The sequence below is a fragment of the Mus caroli genome, chromosome 10, assembly GCF_900094665.2.
Source record: "Mus caroli chromosome 10, CAROLI_EIJ_v1.1, whole genome shotgun sequence".
Lineage (NCBI taxonomy): Eukaryota > Metazoa > Chordata > Mammalia > Rodentia > Muridae > Mus > Mus caroli.
In genome coordinates, this window is record NC_034579.1 from 74127658 (window position 1) to 74145741 (window position 18084).

At 58.4% G+C, this 18084-nt stretch overlaps 2 protein-coding genes across 5 annotated transcripts; both read left to right on the forward strand.

Annotated features, from left to right (window-relative positions):
• The first annotated feature begins 1329 nt into the window (after positions 1-1329).
• Atp5f1d (ATP synthase F1 subunit delta) lies at positions 1330-4876 on the forward strand. The gene is made up of 4 exons (XM_021174220.2): positions 1330-1663; positions 2891-3044; positions 4281-4369; positions 4481-4876. The coding sequence occupies exons 1-4, from the start codon at positions 1523-1525 to the stop codon at positions 4601-4603; spliced, it is 507 nt and encodes a 168-aa protein (XP_021029879.1). The 5' UTR covers positions 1330-1522; the 3' UTR covers positions 4604-4876.
• A 1466-nt stretch (positions 4877-6342) lies between these two features.
• On the forward strand, positions 6343-17481 carry Midn (midnolin). Of its 4 annotated transcripts, none has more exons than XM_021174335.2 (9): positions 6343-7420; positions 8749-9381; positions 10457-10544; positions 10742-10804; positions 12640-12768; positions 12865-13182; positions 13395-13533; positions 14125-14397; positions 15468-17481. In XM_021174335.2, exons 2-9 carry the CDS (start codon positions 9146-9148, stop codon positions 15743-15745), a joined length of 1524 nt encoding a protein of 507 aa, XP_021029994.1. In that variant the 5' UTR covers positions 6343-7420; positions 8749-9145; the 3' UTR covers positions 15746-17481. The 4 variants fall into 4 exon arrangements, with proteins under 4 accessions (XP_021029994.1, XP_021029991.1, XP_021029995.1 ...); XM_021174332.2 differs by having other exon boundaries at positions 7312-7420; positions 13392-13533; XM_021174336.2 differs by lacking the exon at positions 12640-12768 and having other exon boundaries at positions 7315-7420; positions 13392-13533.
• The last annotated feature ends 603 nt before the right edge of the window (positions 17482-18084 follow it).

Genomic DNA, 18084 nt, shown 5'->3' on the forward strand with positions numbered 1-18084 from the left:
GTGTGTCTAAGAGCTGGAGTAGGGAAGGGAATGGGGTTTCTAGCTGCCCACTGCCCAGGGAAACTGTCCAGATTATAGAGACTGGGAACTAGGTGTCTCTCACAGAGATTGATTAAGGCCAGGACTGCTGGCTTTTGAGCAGGTCTGAGCTCCAGAGTTTCTAGTTTGTAGAATTATAAGTTTGTAGTCTAGTTTGTAGTCTTGCATCTGCCAGACTCTGGTTCAAGAGTGACCACGACCCTCTAGCTGCCAGCTGCTCCTCTAAGATCCAACAAAACGAATGGCTTTTCTTCTGTTTGCCCCATCAAGCCTATGCCTGCATTTTCTGTGAACCTACGTGGTGGGGCATGGGGACCAAGAGCTGAGCGGAGGCCGGAACCTGCGTGAGTGCGGGGGCAGGGTGGTGACGTCATAACCGAGAGCGAGGCTGCGCGGACACGACTGGCGTCAGTGGGGCCCCTTGGCCGCCTGCGCACGGGCTCCTGCGTCAGTGGAGCGCAGGGGCGGAGGCCCGCAGGGAGGGGACTGCGGAGAAGAGCGAGTACATTTCCAGGTTTCGCGCGCCCTCTGCCGCCTTCGGGTTGCATGCCACCCAGTAACCTCTTCGGTGCACTTCTTTCCTGGCACGACCTCTCCCCAGCACGCACCGCAGCGGGCATCATGAAATTTATTTATTTATTTATTTAGCAGCTTCTCATGATGTAGTCCTGGTTTGTCTCAAACTCACGGAGCCCCGCTTGAGTCTTCCTCCGGGGAGTTGGGATTAACTGCGCCTGGCATATGCACATATATATCTATACATAGATAGATAGATAGATAGATATAGATATAGATATAGATATATGTTTTTCGAGATAGGATTTCTCTGTATAACCCTGGCTGTTGGCTGTCCTGGAACTCACTCTGTAGACCAGGCTGGTCTCAAACTCAGAAATCCTCCTGCCTCTGCCTCCCAAGTGCTGGGAATAAAGGCACGCGCCACCACTGCCCATCTATATTTGATGCACTTTTGGAAATAGGTTGTTCCGAGTGCGGGGATTGCAAGAGTGTGTCACCACACTCTACATTTTAATTCTTCTGTTCCAACACTTACAGGTTTGCTTCTTCTGGGCCTCGAATGCTTGGTACCTGATATCAAGCCCGCATCATTTCCGCGCAAACATTCCCCTCCTGAAGGAATGTGTTCGTTTGCAGAAAGAACCGCGTCCCAAGAACCCAGAGAGTCTTTTGCTGTTAGAAGGCGAAGAAAACTACAATTCCCAGAATGACCCACCCGGCATAGGAGGATCCCACTTCTAAGCATCGCTGCAAGGGGTGGGTCCAAGGGAAAGTATACCTCCCAGAATGCTCAGCGCGTGCTGCATCGCGCAGCCTTCGGAGAATCGTGTGCGCGTGCGTTCTTGTGGGAACTGCGCCTCCCAGAAGGCACCGCGCGTCGTCCTTCTCCCTCCCTGAAGGCCGCCTCGCTTGCCCAGTGTGTCGGCCGCCCGCGAAGCTAGAGTCCGCTGACGTTTCCGCCACCATGCTGCCCGCCTCACTGCTTCGTCACCCGGGCCTGCGCCGCCTGATGCTTCAGGCGCGTACGTACGCCGAGGCCGCCGCTGCACCTGCCCCCGCCGCCGGGCCGGGACAGATGTCCTTCACCTTTGCCTCCCCGACGCAGGTACGAACTTACAGCCCCCAGACTCGTCAAGCCCCTGATCTGACCCTTGGGAGAGGTTCTCTTGTATTAGGTCATTAGTTTCATCCCCATGGGGCCCTGTGAACCTCCTCCCACCCCAGACCTCACCCCTGAACGGGGTCACCTGGACCCAGGGCTCGACCTCTGTGTTCACTAAAACTTCATGCTCCACCCCTGAGGGCGTTGCCTGGACATAAGACTCCACCCTCTGGGAGGTGGATCACCTATACCTGGAACCCAGATTTTGCCTTCGCAAACCCTTCTGTTTTGGGGTGTTCCAGGCTCTACACCTTGGTGGTGGTCACTCAGGCCCCGTCCTTGGGTGTTGTACCCGAGATTCATATGAACCCCAGGCTCTACTCAAGGCTTAGGTGGTGTCACTTGGAGCTAGGATGAACCATGGAGCACAGAGCAATGCCTTTGGGTTTTACATGGCTCACAGTTTCTACCCGTAGGGGGATTCCCCAAGTCCACAAGCTGTTGCCCAGATAGGGGTCACCAGTACCCAGACCTGGAGCTCTTGGAAATTGCCTGGACCCAGATCCTGAAGGGTCATCTGGACTCAGAACAGAAACCTGGCCACTGTTGGGGTCACCTGGGATTGACCCAAGCTCTTCGTCCTGTTGGGTTTGCCTGGACCTAATATCCTTTTTTTTTTTTTTTTAAAGATTTACTTATTTATTGTATGTAAGTAAACTGTTTGTTTTCAGACAAACCAGAAGAGGGCATCAGTTCTCATTACGGGTGGTTGTGAGCCACCATGTGGTTGCTGGGATTTGAACTCAGGACCTGCAGAAGTGCTCTTACCCACTGAGCCATCTCTCCAGCCCTGGACCTAATATCCTTAATTGGATAGACCTTAGCCAGGGTTTTACCAACTTACTGCCATGCTATTTGTAAGCCTGGGTTGGTTTTACACTTTTGACTCCCTCATAGCAACTTCCTGAGTAGTTGTGAGACAGCCTTTGGGTTTCTCAGAAACCCCATACCAGGGGCTGGATCAGCACCTGCTGCACTACACTGCATTGCCCTCTGTTTCAGTCACCTCTTCTAGACACTCTTTTAGACATAGACATTTCACAGGTGAGCAAGCTGAGTCTAACGTCAGCTCTTGGTAGTGTCTGTGTCCCATAAGAATTCCATCCTCCCTGTGCCCACTGTACAGCAGGCATGGGGTAATGTCTACCCCATGGTGTACACTCTCTGCAGGTGTTCTTTGACGGTGCCAATGTCAAGCAAGTGGACGTGCCTACGCTGACTGGAGCCTTTGGCATCTTGGCATCCCATGTCCCCACACTACAGGTCCTACGGCCTGGGCTGGTAGTGGTTCACGCAGAAGACGGCACCACAACTAAGTACTTTGGTGAGTGTGGCCCAGGATGAATAGAGGTTCAGGTTTGAGAAGGGCAGGGAGAAAGCAAAGGGAAGAAGCTTGCCCAGCCTGCCATGACAAAGATGTGGTCATCTGGGGCACAGAGGAAAGCCAGCAGCTGACCTCGCCGTAGCTGGGCAGGAAGACATGTAGAAATGACTGTTGAGGAGCTAGCCTTTAGGGTAGGATAGCCTTGGTGTAGGAGGAAGCCGGTCTGAAGGACCCACGTTTCCAGGTTAGACTTCCATGTTGCCCCTTCTCCAGATGAAGGGGTGTGTCTTATCTTCTCTCATATCTCACTATTTAACAATACCCACCATGGAGCCCAGGGCCTGGAGCTTTCTAGGCAGGGGATACAGCCCACGGTCATCACTGGGGGATTCCAGCCGAGGGCTCCGTCCACGAGTCAGGCTCCCACACAATATTGTTCTGTATGGTTATGTTTGGGCAAGTACCAGAGTAGGCGTGGCGGTGAAGGTGGGAAAGGTGTATGCACACATGTGACGGAAGGACATTGGTGGCACCCTCCTTCATAAGCTCTTTCTGTCTTTGTTCCTTTGAGATGGGCAGAACCTGAGTTTGCCACGTTCTTAGCTAGGCAGGCTGGCCAGTGAGTCACAGACATTCTCCTGCCCTACTCCTCACCATTAGGATTCTGGCTTCCCGCAAACTCTGCTCCTTCTATCTGCACAGTGGGTACTCTTTGCGTTGGTTCTGGGGCCCTTCAGTTTCCTTTTTGGTTTGCTTTCTGATTTTAAAGTAGTGTTTCCTTAGCCATGCTGACTTTGAATTTCTGATCCTCCACCTCCTGGGTGGTAGGGGTGACAGGTTTATGTCGGCATACCCAGTTTCTGCCTTGCTGGAAGTTGAACCCAGGAGCTTGCACATGCCAGGCAAGCACAGTACCCACTGAGCCTCAGTCCTGGCTCCTCTTTTACACTTAGTTTGAGGGAAGACCTTTCTGTGTTGTCCTGACTGGCTTTGAACTGGCAGTCCCCTACCTCAGCCTCCCCAGGGGGCTAGGCAACAGGTATGCACCGGGCCTAGCCGTCCTTTGCCACCATCCACATGCTTGGCCTGAGCCCCAGTCTTGCAGGGTCACTCTGCAAGTGGCCTAGAGTGGGCATTGGCCTGGGGAGGCGGAGGGCTGGTGGCCCTGAGCACACATGGGCGGTGAGGCTGTGTGCACGCTGCCCAAGCAGGCTGCTCAGACCCTCTCCTCCACAGTGAGCAGCGGCTCCGTCACTGTGAATGCTGACTCCTCTGTGCAGTTACTAGCTGAAGAAGCTGTGACGCTGGACATGCTGGACCTGGGGGTGAGCAGTGGATGGGAAAACTGAGGCAGGGCAGGGCAGGTGCTGCTCACAGGAGTGTGCTGTCCTGCTTCCGGCCCTGCCTTTCCCTCACACTGGCCCACTCCTCTGCAGGCAGCCCGGGCCAACCTGGAGAAGGCGCAGTCAGAACTGTCAGGTGCGGCGGATGAGGCAGCACGGGCCGAGATCCAGATCCGTATTGAGGCCAATGAAGCCCTAGTGAAGGCCCTGGAGTAGATGGTACCTACTGTCTTGTCACCCATGGGGAAACTGAGCCAGGTCCAGGCCTATGAGAAGTTCCCAGTGGGCTGAAGTGGCCACCAGGGGGTCAGCAGTGCTCCAGTTGCTGGGCTTAAAGCTTCCTGGTGCCTGCCTGCCAGGTCATGGAGGGCTCCCCCGAGTCTGGGATCCCCACGATCCCTCTGGAGAGATGGCCTTGATTGCCCCTCAAAGCCACCTGAACCGTCATCAACTTACCCAGCCTGTCTCCATTAAACACCAGGAACCAACTGAGTGTTCTGTTTTTAACTGCACAGCACAAAGCTAGGGCTCTCTTCACCCCTGCCTGGGCCCCCAGAGGCAATTGGCGACTCTGGGTAGGAAACATGGTGGCTGGTTGTTGGGGTGCTGGCTGCTGGAATGGGTGGGATGGGCAAGCATTGAGGGCAGGGCATGAAGTAATGGGTGTGACTAGTGCTGCCGGCCAGGCAAAGCGCCCTGACCACCAGCCAGGCCCCCCTGCCCCACCCCACAGGCTCTGGGAAGAAGCGGGAACCACCTGCTCCCACAGAGGCTCCGCCCTAGGCACACCCAACCTGTGGGTGGCCCTAGCCTGGCTGGCTGCCTTCCCAGTCCCTGATACGGTTGGCACCTCCTTAGGCACTTAGGCCCCTAGCTGCCCCTGGGTGGGGTGGGGAGGCCTGGTAGGGGGTGGCCTTGGCACCACCCCATATCTTTGTACAACCACCCCTCCCCACCCCACCCCACCCCACCCCCATGGCCAGGTACTATGCTGGCTTGCCCTCCTTTTATCCCCACTTCTTCAGCAACCCGAGTAGAGTGCCATGGGGGATAGGGGGAGCAGGGAGGCTTTGAGGGTGGTGAGTAGGTCTGAGCTTGCCATCACTGGGTCATCTGAAACACCTGGACAGTGACCAGGCGAGCTAGGGCCTGAGTGAGGCCTGTCGCACTGTATCAGGGCCCTGTGTGGGTGACTCCCTATGACCACATGTGCCTGATCTGGGCATGAGTGTGCTAGAACCCTTCCCTTCCGACACTTGCAGCCTGGGGGTATTCCAAGATAAGTCACAACATGGTCATCTAGAGCCCCACGTTCCCAGCTCAGTGGTGTGTGGGCCACAGAGGTCACTGAGGTCATCGGGCTGGACAGATGTCAACAGGAGGCCCTCAGAGCAGCCTGGCCTGGCCTAGTATCTTGAATCCTTCATATCTTCCCCACCAAAACTCAGGGAGGTATCTCCTACGAGGAGGTGTGAGCTTTGGAGCCTGGCCTCAGGACAGGACAGCCTGTGCTGGCTGGGCTGTGTCCTGGGACAGCAGAGCAGTAGGGCGGGACTGAGAACCTGGAGGTTGGGACCTTCCTGGAGGGCAGGGCCTGGACAGATTACTGAGTCTTGGGCTTCATGCTAAGGACAAAGGACCACACAGGAAGAAGAGACAGGAAGCAAGCAGTCTGGGCACCCTGCATTTATTACACTGGCTTTCAGTCTGAATGGTGTCAGAGCCAGCCCACCTCACCTGTCCCTTCCCTGAGGTCCCTCCAGAGGCAAACCCTGCCTCTGACCTCCACACTGCAAAGCTTCAGTTTGTACTTCTGAACAAACTCCTGCTCATCCCTCAAAGTCTCTGGGCCTCCAAGTGTTCTCTGGCCTGACCATGACCCTGGGAAACTGGGAGTGTCGGGGCACGCCTGTCTGCTTGGGGGCCCAGCATGCCTGTCCAGAATGATCAGCCAGAGAGGAAGGTGACCTAGGAAGGAACCGGCCTGGGAGGGGCACCCAGGGTGGTGGTGGTGCTCAGACCAGATAAGTGCAGGAGACCGCATACGTGGACAGGAGATGGAAGGTTAGGGAAGTGATGGAGGGTCTGGCCACACTCAAAGTCATCATCAGGAAGCGGCCTGGAGGCCGCTCAAATGACAAAGGGCTGGCTCCTTGGTCCATAGAGTGGGTGAGTGAGTATCCACCCCAAAGGCCAGGGCCAGTATGTGCCGATGCATCTGTGCTGTGAGAACAGATCACACATTCGAGGCTGCAGAAGGCCTTCCTTTGCTTGTCTGGTACTTTGTAATTAACCCAGAGGGGCCTGGAGATACAGACACATTCGGCCAAGCCCACTGATGACCTGAACTGACTTCTGAGACCCATATGTTGGAGTGAGAACCAACTATGCTATGGTGTAGGGTGCATTAGGGACTGGGCTACTCAGAGGTCACACAGGTGACTGGCCTAAGCAAGGCCAGGGATGGATGAATCGTCACAGAAATGGCCTCTGAAGTCATCGTTAAAGGATGAGGAGGCCAGGCAGCTGTCAGGGGCACCTACTGCCTAGCAGGTGACACTACCCTGTTTTCCTGGACCCAGGCTGCTGACTAAGGAACCCCTTCCCGTTCCGCCCCCCCTTCCACACGCGGGCGCCCCCAGGCGGAAGCACCAGGCCAACAGGAAAGGGGGCGGAGCAGGGAAGCAAGCCAGACAACCCCCAATCCTAATGTGAGGTGAACCCCAGTACTTGGGGAGGTAGGAGTTACCCAGGTCGGTGACACCCCTGAGGCACTGCTCTGTGGGTGCTGCGAAGCCCTAGGGCCGGTGTCCCAGTTCAGGCCAGCAGGCGGTGGGGTGGGGTGGGGGTTAGGGAATGCGTCACCATTGCCCGGCCCCCCGCCCCTTGCCCGCCCAAACTCCACCCCAGGGAAGGCGGCGCGGATAAAGGCTCAGGGGCCGCCCGCCCGGCCCCAGACCGGCACGGCCACCTCTCGCCACGACCCATACGCAGGTCATCTGGAGCAGTGGTGACCCAGGACCTACGGAGCCGGTGAGTAGGGGCGGAGCCGCACGAAATGGAGAGGGGCCCCCACCCGCCGTAAACTTCTCAGGCTGCCCCACTCTTTGTTCTTTGAACCGTCTGCACCTAGTGTGCCTCAGGACCGGGAGCCCTCCAACTTGTGGGGTGGGAGGGGCTGCCCGCTATGGGCACCGCCCTGGCGGGGCTGCAGCCCACGCCCCCAACCCCCCCCACTCTGCTTTTCCAGCCAGTGACCTTGAACTATTTGTAGATAGACTCAGTTTCCCTTTATGTGCGGTCTTAAGTCTTCTCTGCATTGCTAAGTATTCTCAACGGACCCTCCCCACATGCAGACCCCCAATTCTTGGCGCACCCCTTCCCCAGCCAAGACGCACGGCACTCCTCCCCCGGGACTCGGGCAGCGCTCCCGGGTGGGGACTGCAGAGGGCGCGCCGGGGCTGCTGACTCACCGCTGCCCGAAGCGGGGCGCGCGCGGGCGCAGCCGGGGACGCCGCATCACGTCACGGCTTGGGCGGGCACACCTCGGGAAACGGGCCGACCCGGGATTGGGAGGGGGGGAAGTCAGAAAAAAAAAAAAACTGAGGGTGAGTTAGGTTAGGACGCGAAGTGGCACTGGTTCGGGAGGGACGGATCTAATCAAAGCCACGTCACCGACCTGCATGGCCCTGCCCAAGCTGTGGGTTCCGCCCAAGTTCTCCAATATCATTGCATCCACCCACCCACGGGGGCGGAAGAAGGCCCTGTCCTTGAGAGGCCAGCTCGCGACCCTTGACCATGAGGCTCAGGGCTCAAGCGACAGCTTCCGCAGGCTGTAGCTTCCCGGACAGACCCTGCGGGGAGGCGCCACGATTTCCTGTTCCTTATTCGGGAACAATGGCCGGCTCCCTGCCTTTTCTCCAGACCGCTCTGGTTGCGGACGAAGGGGTTAGGCTCACGCAGAGGGGCGGGGAGGGAGGGTGCTAAGTCCTCATACTCAGGTCCGCTACCCTCTGGGCCCGCCCGCCCTTTGTTAAGGTCTTTGGGCCTTATGAATGGCTCTGGGAGCGGGTGGGGGGTCGCAGGGGCTGGTCAGGAGCGGCCTCAGCCCAACCCTCTTGGCATCTCCATTGGACGCAGAAGGGACGGGGCGGAGAGAAAGGGAGGGTCTCGCTGCCACGTGGGGTAGCCCCACTGCGATTCTCATTGGCCCGGTACCGCGACGGACTGGGCGGTCTGTGTGTTTTGATTGGCCGCCGCCAGGCCGGCGGAGTAAGTAGTGAATGGGAGGGGGCGGTGGTCCCGCCCATTGGAACGTTGATACATGATAACTTTTTTTTTCTTCGTACTTTCACCCCCAGATCTTGCGAGCGGCGGCTGCGGCTGTTGCTAAGGGAAGGGACGCGCGGGGTAGCACGACCCGAGAGGGATCCAGGCACCGTGCGAACCAGGATAGCTTGCCCCGTTTCTCTAGGACCCTCCCCGTGCCGTACCCAGGTCGCTGTCATCCGCCCTTGAAAACGGATCACAGACCCCACCCCGGGGCGCAACCCAAGGATCCCACACGACCCCGGAGCACCACTCGGATTCTTGATTGCCGGCTCAATTCCTAACGTTGGGACCTTTCCCAAGGGGCGCACGCACTGCTCCTGTCCCTGGGTGCCCGCGGAGCGGAGGAGGACCTTGTTTCGGCGGGGGAGTCCCGGCAAGGATTGGAGGCGACCCGCAGGCCCCCCAGTTCTCCAGCGCGCGCCGGGGATGGAGCCGCAGCCCGGCGGTGCCCGGAGCTGCCGGCGCGGGGCCCCCGGCGGCGCCTGCGAGCTGAGCACGGCCACGGAGTCGGCCGCACCCATGAGCCTGGCGATCCACAGCACCACGGGGACCCGCTACGACCTGTCGGTGCCCCACGACGAGACCGTGGAAGGGCTGCGCAAAAGGTTGTCCCAACGCCTCAAAGTACCCAAGGAACGCCTAGCGCTGCTTCACAAAGACACGTAGGTAGAGCGCCGCCCCCGCCTGCGCGCCCCCTGGCACCGGGCCGCCCCCTCGGGCCCGGGCCCCGGGCGGGAACAAAGAGCGCGCCGCGCGGGGAAGCAGGGGCAGCCAGACGGGGGGGGGGGGGGGAGGGGGTCGGGGGCGCGCCGCACGCTCTCGGGCGCCCTCTGCTCGGCCTTACTTGCTTGGGCCCCTTCCCCCGCCGGGGTCTGCACAAAGGCAGGAGCGCCCTGCGGGGCCCCAGGGTGCACGGGAAATACAGGGATGACAGGGGAGTTGTGGGCCCCCGGGATGGCACGAGGAGGGGTCCGTAAGCTGTGTGCCTGGGGGGGGATGCACAGCCACCCCCTCTCATGCCGGCGGTCTCGCCGCTTCCGCATCTGCTTGGCGGCCCCCTCTGCGTCTGGCTGTCTCCCCATCACTTGCGTCTCTCTACCCCCCTTTGTTCTCGGTTCCCCACACCTCCTCCTCACCTGGTATTTAAATCGCCTCCAGGCCGGGGAGCCCCGTCGCCCCCCCCCCCCCCCCGTCCCCTGGCGGGCCTCTGGGGACACGCAATGTCCATCCCCAGCGGAGGGGCCCCAGTGGGGGAGGGGCGAGAGGGGGAGGGTCTCCTTTGTTTGAGCAGCGGGCCTACGCTGGCGAGGGAGGAGGGGGAGCCTGGGTCGGCAGAGCCCCCGAAGGCCTCTCTAAGAGGGCTGGAGCCCCGCGGCGCCCACAAAGACGAGCCCGGGCAAGAATTGGAGAGTTGTAGGCAGGAGCTGGCCTGAAGAGAGGCGCGGGGGAGGGTGGCAGAGAGCCCACAGGGGTTCAGGTGATAGCAAAGTCTCTTGTCTCTTGCAGATGGGTTAGTGCTTAGTGCTCTCACCTGGAGTTAAGTGTCATGGCTTAGGGGGCTCCCAGGCCAGTAGGCCTCCCCACAGGCACTTGGGCCTGGAGAGCGGTGGGGTGGAAAACGCTCCTCTGTCCTCCCCTCTCCTTGGGCAGGCACAGCCCTCCTCCTCCTCCTCCTCGGCCTCCGCTTCCGCGTCTCTGTGTTGTCTCCCGTCTCACCCTCTTCCTTCCTACCCCCAGCCGGCTCAGTTCGGGGAAGCTGCAGGAATTCGGCGTGGGGGATGGGAGCAAGTTGACGCTCGTGCCCACGGTGGAAGCTGGCCTCATGGTAAATGACTGAGGGGCGCGTGCCCAGGAGGCTTTATAATCCCCTGGCCACCTCACTCCACAAATGCACCCACCATCTTCCCCTTGCAAAAAGCTCTCCCACTGCCCCTAGCACGCAAGGCTCCCCCCCCCAAACCCCCCCCCCCCCCACTGCTCTAAACACACTCTGAGATTACTCTTCTGTCCCTCTCTTTGTAGTCCCAGGCCTCGAGGCCGGAACAGTCCGTTATGCAAGCCTTGGAAAGTTTGACTGAGACCCAGGTAAGGACCCACCACCCTCCCCCTAACAAGGGGAGGGGGGACTAGAGGCAGTGGCCACACCTAGGGACCTGGCAACTCTCAGGACACCTTTAGAGAGTCTCCGGTTGTTTGTGCTTCCCTGGTGGCCTGTGGGGGAGGGGATAAAAGCCCCGCCTTGGTGCCAGCTTGGCCTGGTCACCCCGCTTCCTCTTCCTCCCTGCCTCCCCCAGCACCTGACCACCTGACCTTGAGACGTTTTCTCTCCCACGGTGGCTGCCACGGTGTGTGTGTGGGGGCAATCTTTAGACCAGCCCTAACTGTGGGTGACCTTGGGCCATGCTCACAGGCCCCATAAACTCTCCCAGTGTGGAGGACGCAGCCCATAGGATAAGTCACTCAATGCCTTCTCACCTTTGTGAGAACAAGATGGCAAAACTTACTCTGCCGGTGCAAGGGGGGTTGTCTCCCTCCTCCTCCTCCCCTCCCTCCTCCTCTCACTGGTCTTTGTTCTCTGCCCCAACACGGGGAGGGACAGGCAGGGGCACCCAGCCCTGGGCCAGGGAGGCCTCCACAGGATGTTAAGAAAATATTTAGTAAGCAGCCAGGAGGGAGGCTGGGCCTGGCTCTCAGGAGGACTCCCAGTTTTGTTGAGGGCTTCCCCCTCCTTCCTCCTTTTCTCGGATTCTTGGCCACAACAGGGCCCTCCTCCTTAGCAGCCTCTAGCTTTTCCAGTACAGTGACACAGTCGTCCTTAGCTTGCCCTGGGGAGCGGGGTGTGCACTCACTGCTGCTTGCTTGCCTTGATGAGGGGGACTGGGCAAGGTCCGTGGACTCCCCTGCCTGGGCCTACATACAGCAACCCTTGCTCCGTTGTCCTGCCTCCTGGTATAGGGGGCACACGGGCTCGGGAGCTGGGTGGTCCTGCCTCTGTGGGAGGGGTCTGGGAAGAACAAGGAGGTCCTAGAAACCGGAAGCAGGGGCTTTTTTTTCTGGGCCAGCTTTGAGCAGATTTGCCTGTTGGCCCGTGGGGGATGTGCCTGGTATGAGGAAGTCAGAGGGGGTTTGTGGGTGGAGCCTCGAGATTCCCACAGTGGAGAGGGGTGACCCCAGGTGCTCAGGCCTTTCCCTGGGAAGGGTGGTAGGATTGAGGCTCTGTGGCTGGCAAGATGGGGGGAGTTCAGGGTCTGTTGCCTCCCTCCCCACCCAGCTCTTTGTCCCCTCCCCGTTGGGCCCCAAGTGAAGAAGGTTCCTCCAGCCCCCTGCCAACAGAGCCAGGGGAGGGAGTTCTGCCAGGCGGTCTGCTGTGACTCATAGCCTCTATGTCACTTCTCAGAAACCTCCGCCCCCCACCCTGGCCTCTGGGGAGAACAAGGCTGATGGCCAGGGCCCCAGAGGTGGGAGGGAGGGTGCCCAGTGTATCCAAGGGTCAGGTAATCCCACAGATCAGCCCCCACAGAGTGGGGGTGTGTATGAGCAGGTCAGAGAGCTGCTTAGCAGAGCATGTGGAGGCCCTTGGGGACAGTCTCCAGGTTTCCCCTTGTCTTCTCACAGCCTGGGACACATAAATATTTATCTTGGGAAAGCAAAGGTTAACGGAGGAGTCCCTTTTGGATTCAGCCTGCCTCTGGTACAGCTTAGCTGTGAAGGCTAGCTTGACAGGCTCCTCCTCTGCTAGATTCATAGGCAGACAGGATCTGGGCACTGAGGTGGGAAAGGGACAGGTGTGTGACACTTCAGGGAGGGCAGTGACCATCAGCTGGGCCCCACCCCTTCTGGTCTCAGTTTCCCCTTTAAAGGACCCAAGTTGGCTGAGAAGAGCCAGAGGCCGATCTGACCCACCTCTGTCCCCCCCACAGCCCCCAGCGACACCCGGGCCAGGCCGGGCTGCCGGAGGAGGCTTCCGGAAATACAGATTGATTTTATTTAAGCGTCCGTGGCACCGACAGGGACCCCAGAGCCCAGAGAGGGGCGGCGAGAGGCCCCAGGTCACATACTGCGGGGAAGAGCTGGGCAGGGTTGGGCCGGGGGCATCGTAGGCGAGAGCCGCGATGGCTGATGAGGGCCCCCACTTGTCTCTGCAGGTCAGTGACTTTCTGTCAGGCCGCTCGCCTTTGACCCTGGCCCTGCGAGTCGGGGATCACATGATGTTTGTACAGTTGCAACTGGCAGCCCAGCACACCCCACTCCAGCACCGCCATGTGCTCGCTGCCGCTGCCGCAGCAGCCGCCGCCGCCCGGGGAGACTCCAGTGTAGCCACCCCAGTGTCTTCGCCTTGTAGGCCAGTGTCCAGTGCCGCCCGTGTACCCCCAGTATCCAGCAGCCCTTCCTCACCTGTACCCCCCTCACCTGTCACTGCTGGCTCCTTCCGATCCCACGCAGCCTCCACAACCTGTCCTGAGGTGAGGATGCAGAGGATACAGATTCTTACTTACTACATGGGGGATGATTTTGAGGGCTCCAGCTGTAGCCTTGTATCAAATGCTGTTGAGCTGATACAGTGAGTCTGGAACCTGGACAATCTCTGACACCGACTGCCCTAGAGGCTGGGGAAGTCAGAGCCGAGGAACAGACACATCACAACTATACCCATTTGCCAATCTCCCACCAGCAGATGGACTGTTCTCCACCCGCCAGCAGCAGCTCCACATCCACCCCAGGCAGCAGCCCCACCCCTCGATCCCGCAAACCTGGTGCGGTCATTGAGAGCTTCGTGAACCATGCTCCAGGGGTCTTCTCAGGGACCTTCTCTGGTAGGTGTCATTGTACACAAGTGGTGTAGGCATCTCAAACTTGACATCCTGTGTGCTGGCTGGAGTCTGGGCCATGCACCCGTGTAACTGTGGTTATGTGTGCTGGACTGGGACATTGGGATAGTGCCTCCCTAGGCTACCCTGCTGCTGAGCCACGCCCTCAGCGCCTTCTCCAGTGGGGGATTCTATGCAGAGGCTCTACCCTGCGTCAAGCTCCAAGCCTCCTTGGGGTTTTTGGGTTTTGTTTTGTTTTTTGAGGTAGGAGCATCCTTAGTTCTCCCGCTTGGATAGGAAGGATTTTTGTTGTTTTGTTTTGTGTTTTTCAAGATGGAGTTTTGCTGTAGCTCTGGCTGTCCTGGAACATATTCTGTAGACCAGGCTGGTCTTGAACTTGCAGAGATCTGTCTGTCTCTGCCTATGCCCATACCTCCCAAGTACTGGGATTATAAAGGTGTAAGCCACCACTGCGCAGCCCTGGACGCCTGCATACTCTGTCAGTGCGTGCAGGTGTGTCTGCCTTCTCTTGCTGACACCCTGCTAGAGCTCTGACCACTTGGGCTCATAACCCTCTTTCTCTCTCTCTTCCTGCAGGCACACTACACCCCAACTGCCAGGACAGCAGTGGGCGGCCTCGGCGTGACATCGGCACCATTCTGCAGATACTCAATGACCTCCTAAGTGCCACGAGGCACTACCAGGGCATGCCACCCTCACTGACCCAGCTCCGCTGCCACGCTCAGTGCTCACCTGCCTCACCAGCCCCCGACCTCACCCCCAAAACTACCTCCTGTGAAAAGCTGGCAGCCACCTCCCCCACATCCCTGCTCCAGGGCCAGAGCCAGATCCGAATGTGCAAGCCCCCTGGTGAGTCCTACCCCCCACCCAGCCTCCCTTTCCTCAAGGCTGCCTCTGTGCATGCTGGCTCCTGAGGGGACAGCTGACCTGCCAGGGGACCTCCTGGAGCTAGCAGCTGCTTCCCCCCCAGACCTGCCCTAGCTAGGAGAAAAGGAGGCAACTGTTGCTGCACAGTGTCCCCTTGTGTCCCCTTGTGTCCCCTGAAGGGCTCCCTCCACTTCCTTCCCCCCCACCCCCACACCAGGCCCCTCTCCAGATGGCCTTTGGCACTTTCCCTGAATGGTTGACTCAGTTCTAACCCAGCCCAACCCAGGCTGTGGGGTGGTTTACAGCCGCACTACCTAGATCACCTGCCTCCAAGCCCTAGTCACAAAAGGGAAACTGAGGCACAAGCTTTGTACCAATTTTTTCTGGAAACAAGATTCTTCTAGTTTTTTTGTTTGTTTGGCTTCTGTCATTAGCAAGACCAGCCCCCACCCCCCACCCCCAGCCCCTCTCTGGGAATCCTCCTCAGTTTTTTTTTTGTTTGTTTGTTTGGCTTCTGTCATAAGCAAGACCCGCCCCCCCCCCCCCCCCCCCCCCCAGCCCCNCTCTGGGAATCCTCCCCAAGGCTTCCTCTCGCTCCATCAAGCCTACAGCCCTGTTTTCAGAGGGGTTTTCCTGAACTTGAGTTTTCATCTCTGCTTCCTAGATAACTGGTGACAGGTGTACCCAACCAAAGCTTGCATTTTTTTTTTCCCCTTTGCTCTTTGGTCCGGGGTGTTACTAGGAAACTCTAGCTGTCCAGGGAACTCACTTCGATCTCCCAGCCTCTGCTTCTCCTCCCTGTGTGCTGGGATCAAAGGTGTGCATCACGGAGCCCAGCTGACTTCCTGCATTTCTTTTGTGACTAAACCCCTGTGCAACACTTACTCAGCCCACAGACCTGCCTGCTCTCCCAGTGTGCTCCAGTAACTGGAGGAGAGAGACCGGGGGCCCTGTGCTTCCTTGTACATTGCGAGGTCCTTGCTGTCAGCAGTTGATGCTCCAGCCCTTCAGAATGGGCCTCAAGATTAACAGGTGTCTGTCTCTTTTCGTAGGAGACCGTCTTCGACAGACAGAGAATCGCGCCACACGTTGCAAAGTGGAACGCCTCCAGCTCCTGTTGCAGCAGAAGCGCCTGCGCAGGAAGGCACGGCGGGACGCCCGGGGGCCTTACCACTGGACCCCCAGCCGCAAAGCTGGCCGTAGCGACAGCAGCAGCAGTGGGGGTGGAAGTGGCCCCAGCGAGGCCACAGGCTTGGGCCTCGACTTCGAGGACTCCCTTTGGAAGCCTGAAGTCAACCCGGACATCCAGTCCGAGTTTGTGGTGGCTTAAAGGATCCAGTCCCCTTGGGTCTGTACATCCCCTATCCCATACACGGGGCAGGAGGACGCCACAGACTGGACGCTGAGCGGCCCAGCTCTGGGGGGCACGAGGTCACCTCCGATGCCACTTACCTGCCTTTCTGATTCTTTTTTAGCTCCCTGATTGTCTACCCTGCATCCCTGGTCACATGCCCACTCTCTCTCTTCCCTTACCATGGTCACGGCCTCTGCGACAGGGCCCTTCCCTCCCACCTCTCCAGCTCCAAATATGTAGCAGTCTGTTCCCGGATGGCCCAGACGGAGGAAGCCACCCACCCCCCAGCCCTTCCGCTCTGCCTAGCTCTCCCCACCCCCTTCCATAACCCAATTCAGGTTTTTAACTCAATGTAGATTCTCCAAGCACTTTACAGATGAGGGTTGGGGACCCCAGGATGAGTCCCACCCCCACCCCCACCCCAGTCTGCAGACTTGGCCACTGTTTCAGGCCAGCTGGATTCCCCTGCCCCTCCCACCCCGGAAAGCTGATAGACTCACAGAGGATACCTTTGTCCACGAAGCCCACTTAACTCACAGCCTTCCTCCTGCCTCAGTCTCCCAAGTGCTACAATGATGGGCCTTTGCCACTATGCCTGGCCGGCCTTGCTCTTGCCACAAAAGCTCGTTGGATGGAAAAAGCTGAAGCAAGTGGCTGTTCTCTGGTCGGGGGGGGGATGCCTCTTTTCCTCGCGAGGCGAGGCGGCCACCCTCTCTGGACACTGGTCTCACCGTCTCTTTCCTCCCTCCACACACCCACTTATTTCCTTAACCTTCTTTCCCAATGGAGCTTGGGGGACTATTTATAGATTTCATTTTTCTCACTGAGCCAGTGATGGTTGCTATCCTCTAGGAAAAAAAAAAAAGAAACTGGGGTAGGTTGTAGGAGGGGGGCCCAGAAAGACACCCCTGTACCTCTTCTCCAGGCCCAGCCTGCAGCTGGGGATGGGAAGAGGGGTGCTGGACTGTGCCTGCATTAACTCCACACTGGGGAGGGCGCTCTGCTGGTCCACATTGGCTCCATGGGGGAGCCCTCCCCTTGAGTTGGGGCTGATACAGCAGGAGTGAATCTTGTGGGGAGGTTTTTTTTCCTCCACATTTTGAGATTTTGTGATAAATGGGATATGTGCCCACCCCTGACATCTGTCCATGTTGTCTAGACTCCACCTGTCCACGGTTCCTTTGTTCTAGGCTGTGAACCCGTCCTTGTCTCTTCCCCCACTGTGTGTTTAAACCTTAATGGTTTGGGATGTGAACGTGTGTTGACTAGCTGTAAAGGTTTTTTGGGGTGGGTGGGTGGGAAGGGGATCCTGAACGGTAGAGGCCAAGCGAGAATTCGGTTTTGTTTTGTTTTTTTTTTCTATTTTTTTTCCCAAAAAGAAAAGGGAGGGGGTGAGTGGGTGCATTTTTTAAAGCTGTCTTGAATACCTATTTAAATGTGTTTTGGGGGTTTTTTTTTAGGATTTTTTTTAAGCTGCCTGTGATATGTCCCAGTACTGGGCTGAGGGTGGAGGCCTCAGGCAGGAGCCCACCCATAGTTCTCTTCCCTATGACGACTTCACCAGATAGCATTAGCCACCCTCGGGGGGAGGGAAGAATCCGGCTGTGGGGGATCCACCTCGCCCAAGTCTCCTTTTACTGAAATAAAATTTGAGGGGAAAAGAAAAACCTTACACGAGCACCGAATTTCAAATAAACGAAAATGAGACATGACCTCTTGCCCCTGGCTGTTCCTTGAGGAGTCCCCAAGCCCTTTGTCTGGTGAGTAGCAAGCCCTAGTTCCTGCAAATGGTTTCCCAAGCAGCTCCCCCAGCTTGGGACCGGCAGGAAGCTGCTTGGGGGGGGGGGGGGCTGGCCACTTCCTGCTACCGAGGACGGAAGTACCTTTGGGCGTGGGGCCGGGGCTTGCCCTGGGCGACGCTTTCACCCTCAGTTCCTGGCTCTGAAGTGGGCTGAAGACGGGAACTTAGGAGTCAGTACTGGGGCAGGGCTTCCCAGCTCCCAGGAGTGGGAGGTGTTGCTCCAGCCCAGAAACTGGGAAGTGCCTGTGAGAGTCGCACGCCAGGCAGCCAGGCAGAGGGAGTCAGCGCTGTGACTTGAGGTTCTCAGGGAGCAGCTAAACCTCATCAGCCTTGTGACCTGCCTCTCCTCTCGGTGGCCACACCTGCGCATTCCACCCATAAGGATCATGCACCTTCCAGGCCTTTGCTCCAGCCATGCCCCATATGGGCACAACAATCTCTGGTTACGCCTGGGAACTTGCCAAGGTGGACGCCCACCTTTTCCTGCCCCCATCGGCAGGCCGACCTGATGTTC

Coding starts and splice junctions, on each gene's coding strand:
- Atp5f1d (XM_021174220.2), top strand. CDS start 1,523: ATGCTGCCCGCCTCACTGCTTCGTCACCCGGGCCTGCGCCGCCTGATG. Junction 1,664..2,890: donor CCTTTGCCTCCCCGACGCAG/GTACGAACTTAC, acceptor CACTCTCTGCAG/GTGTTCTTTGACGGTGCCAA. Junction 3,045..4,280: donor CACCACAACTAAGTACTTTG/GTGAGTGTGGCC, acceptor TCTCCTCCACAG/TGAGCAGCGGCTCCGTCACT.
- Midn (XM_021174332.2), top strand. CDS start 9,146: ATGGAGCCGCAGCCCGGCGGTGCCCGGAGCTGCCGGCGCGGGGCCCCC. Junction 10,545..10,741: donor CGGTGGAAGCTGGCCTCATG/GTAAATGACTGA, acceptor CTCTCTTTGTAG/TCCCAGGCCTCGAGGCCGGA. Junction 14,398..15,467: donor CCGAATGTGCAAGCCCCCTG/GTGAGTCCTACC, acceptor CTCTTTTCGTAG/GAGACCGTCTTCGACAGACA.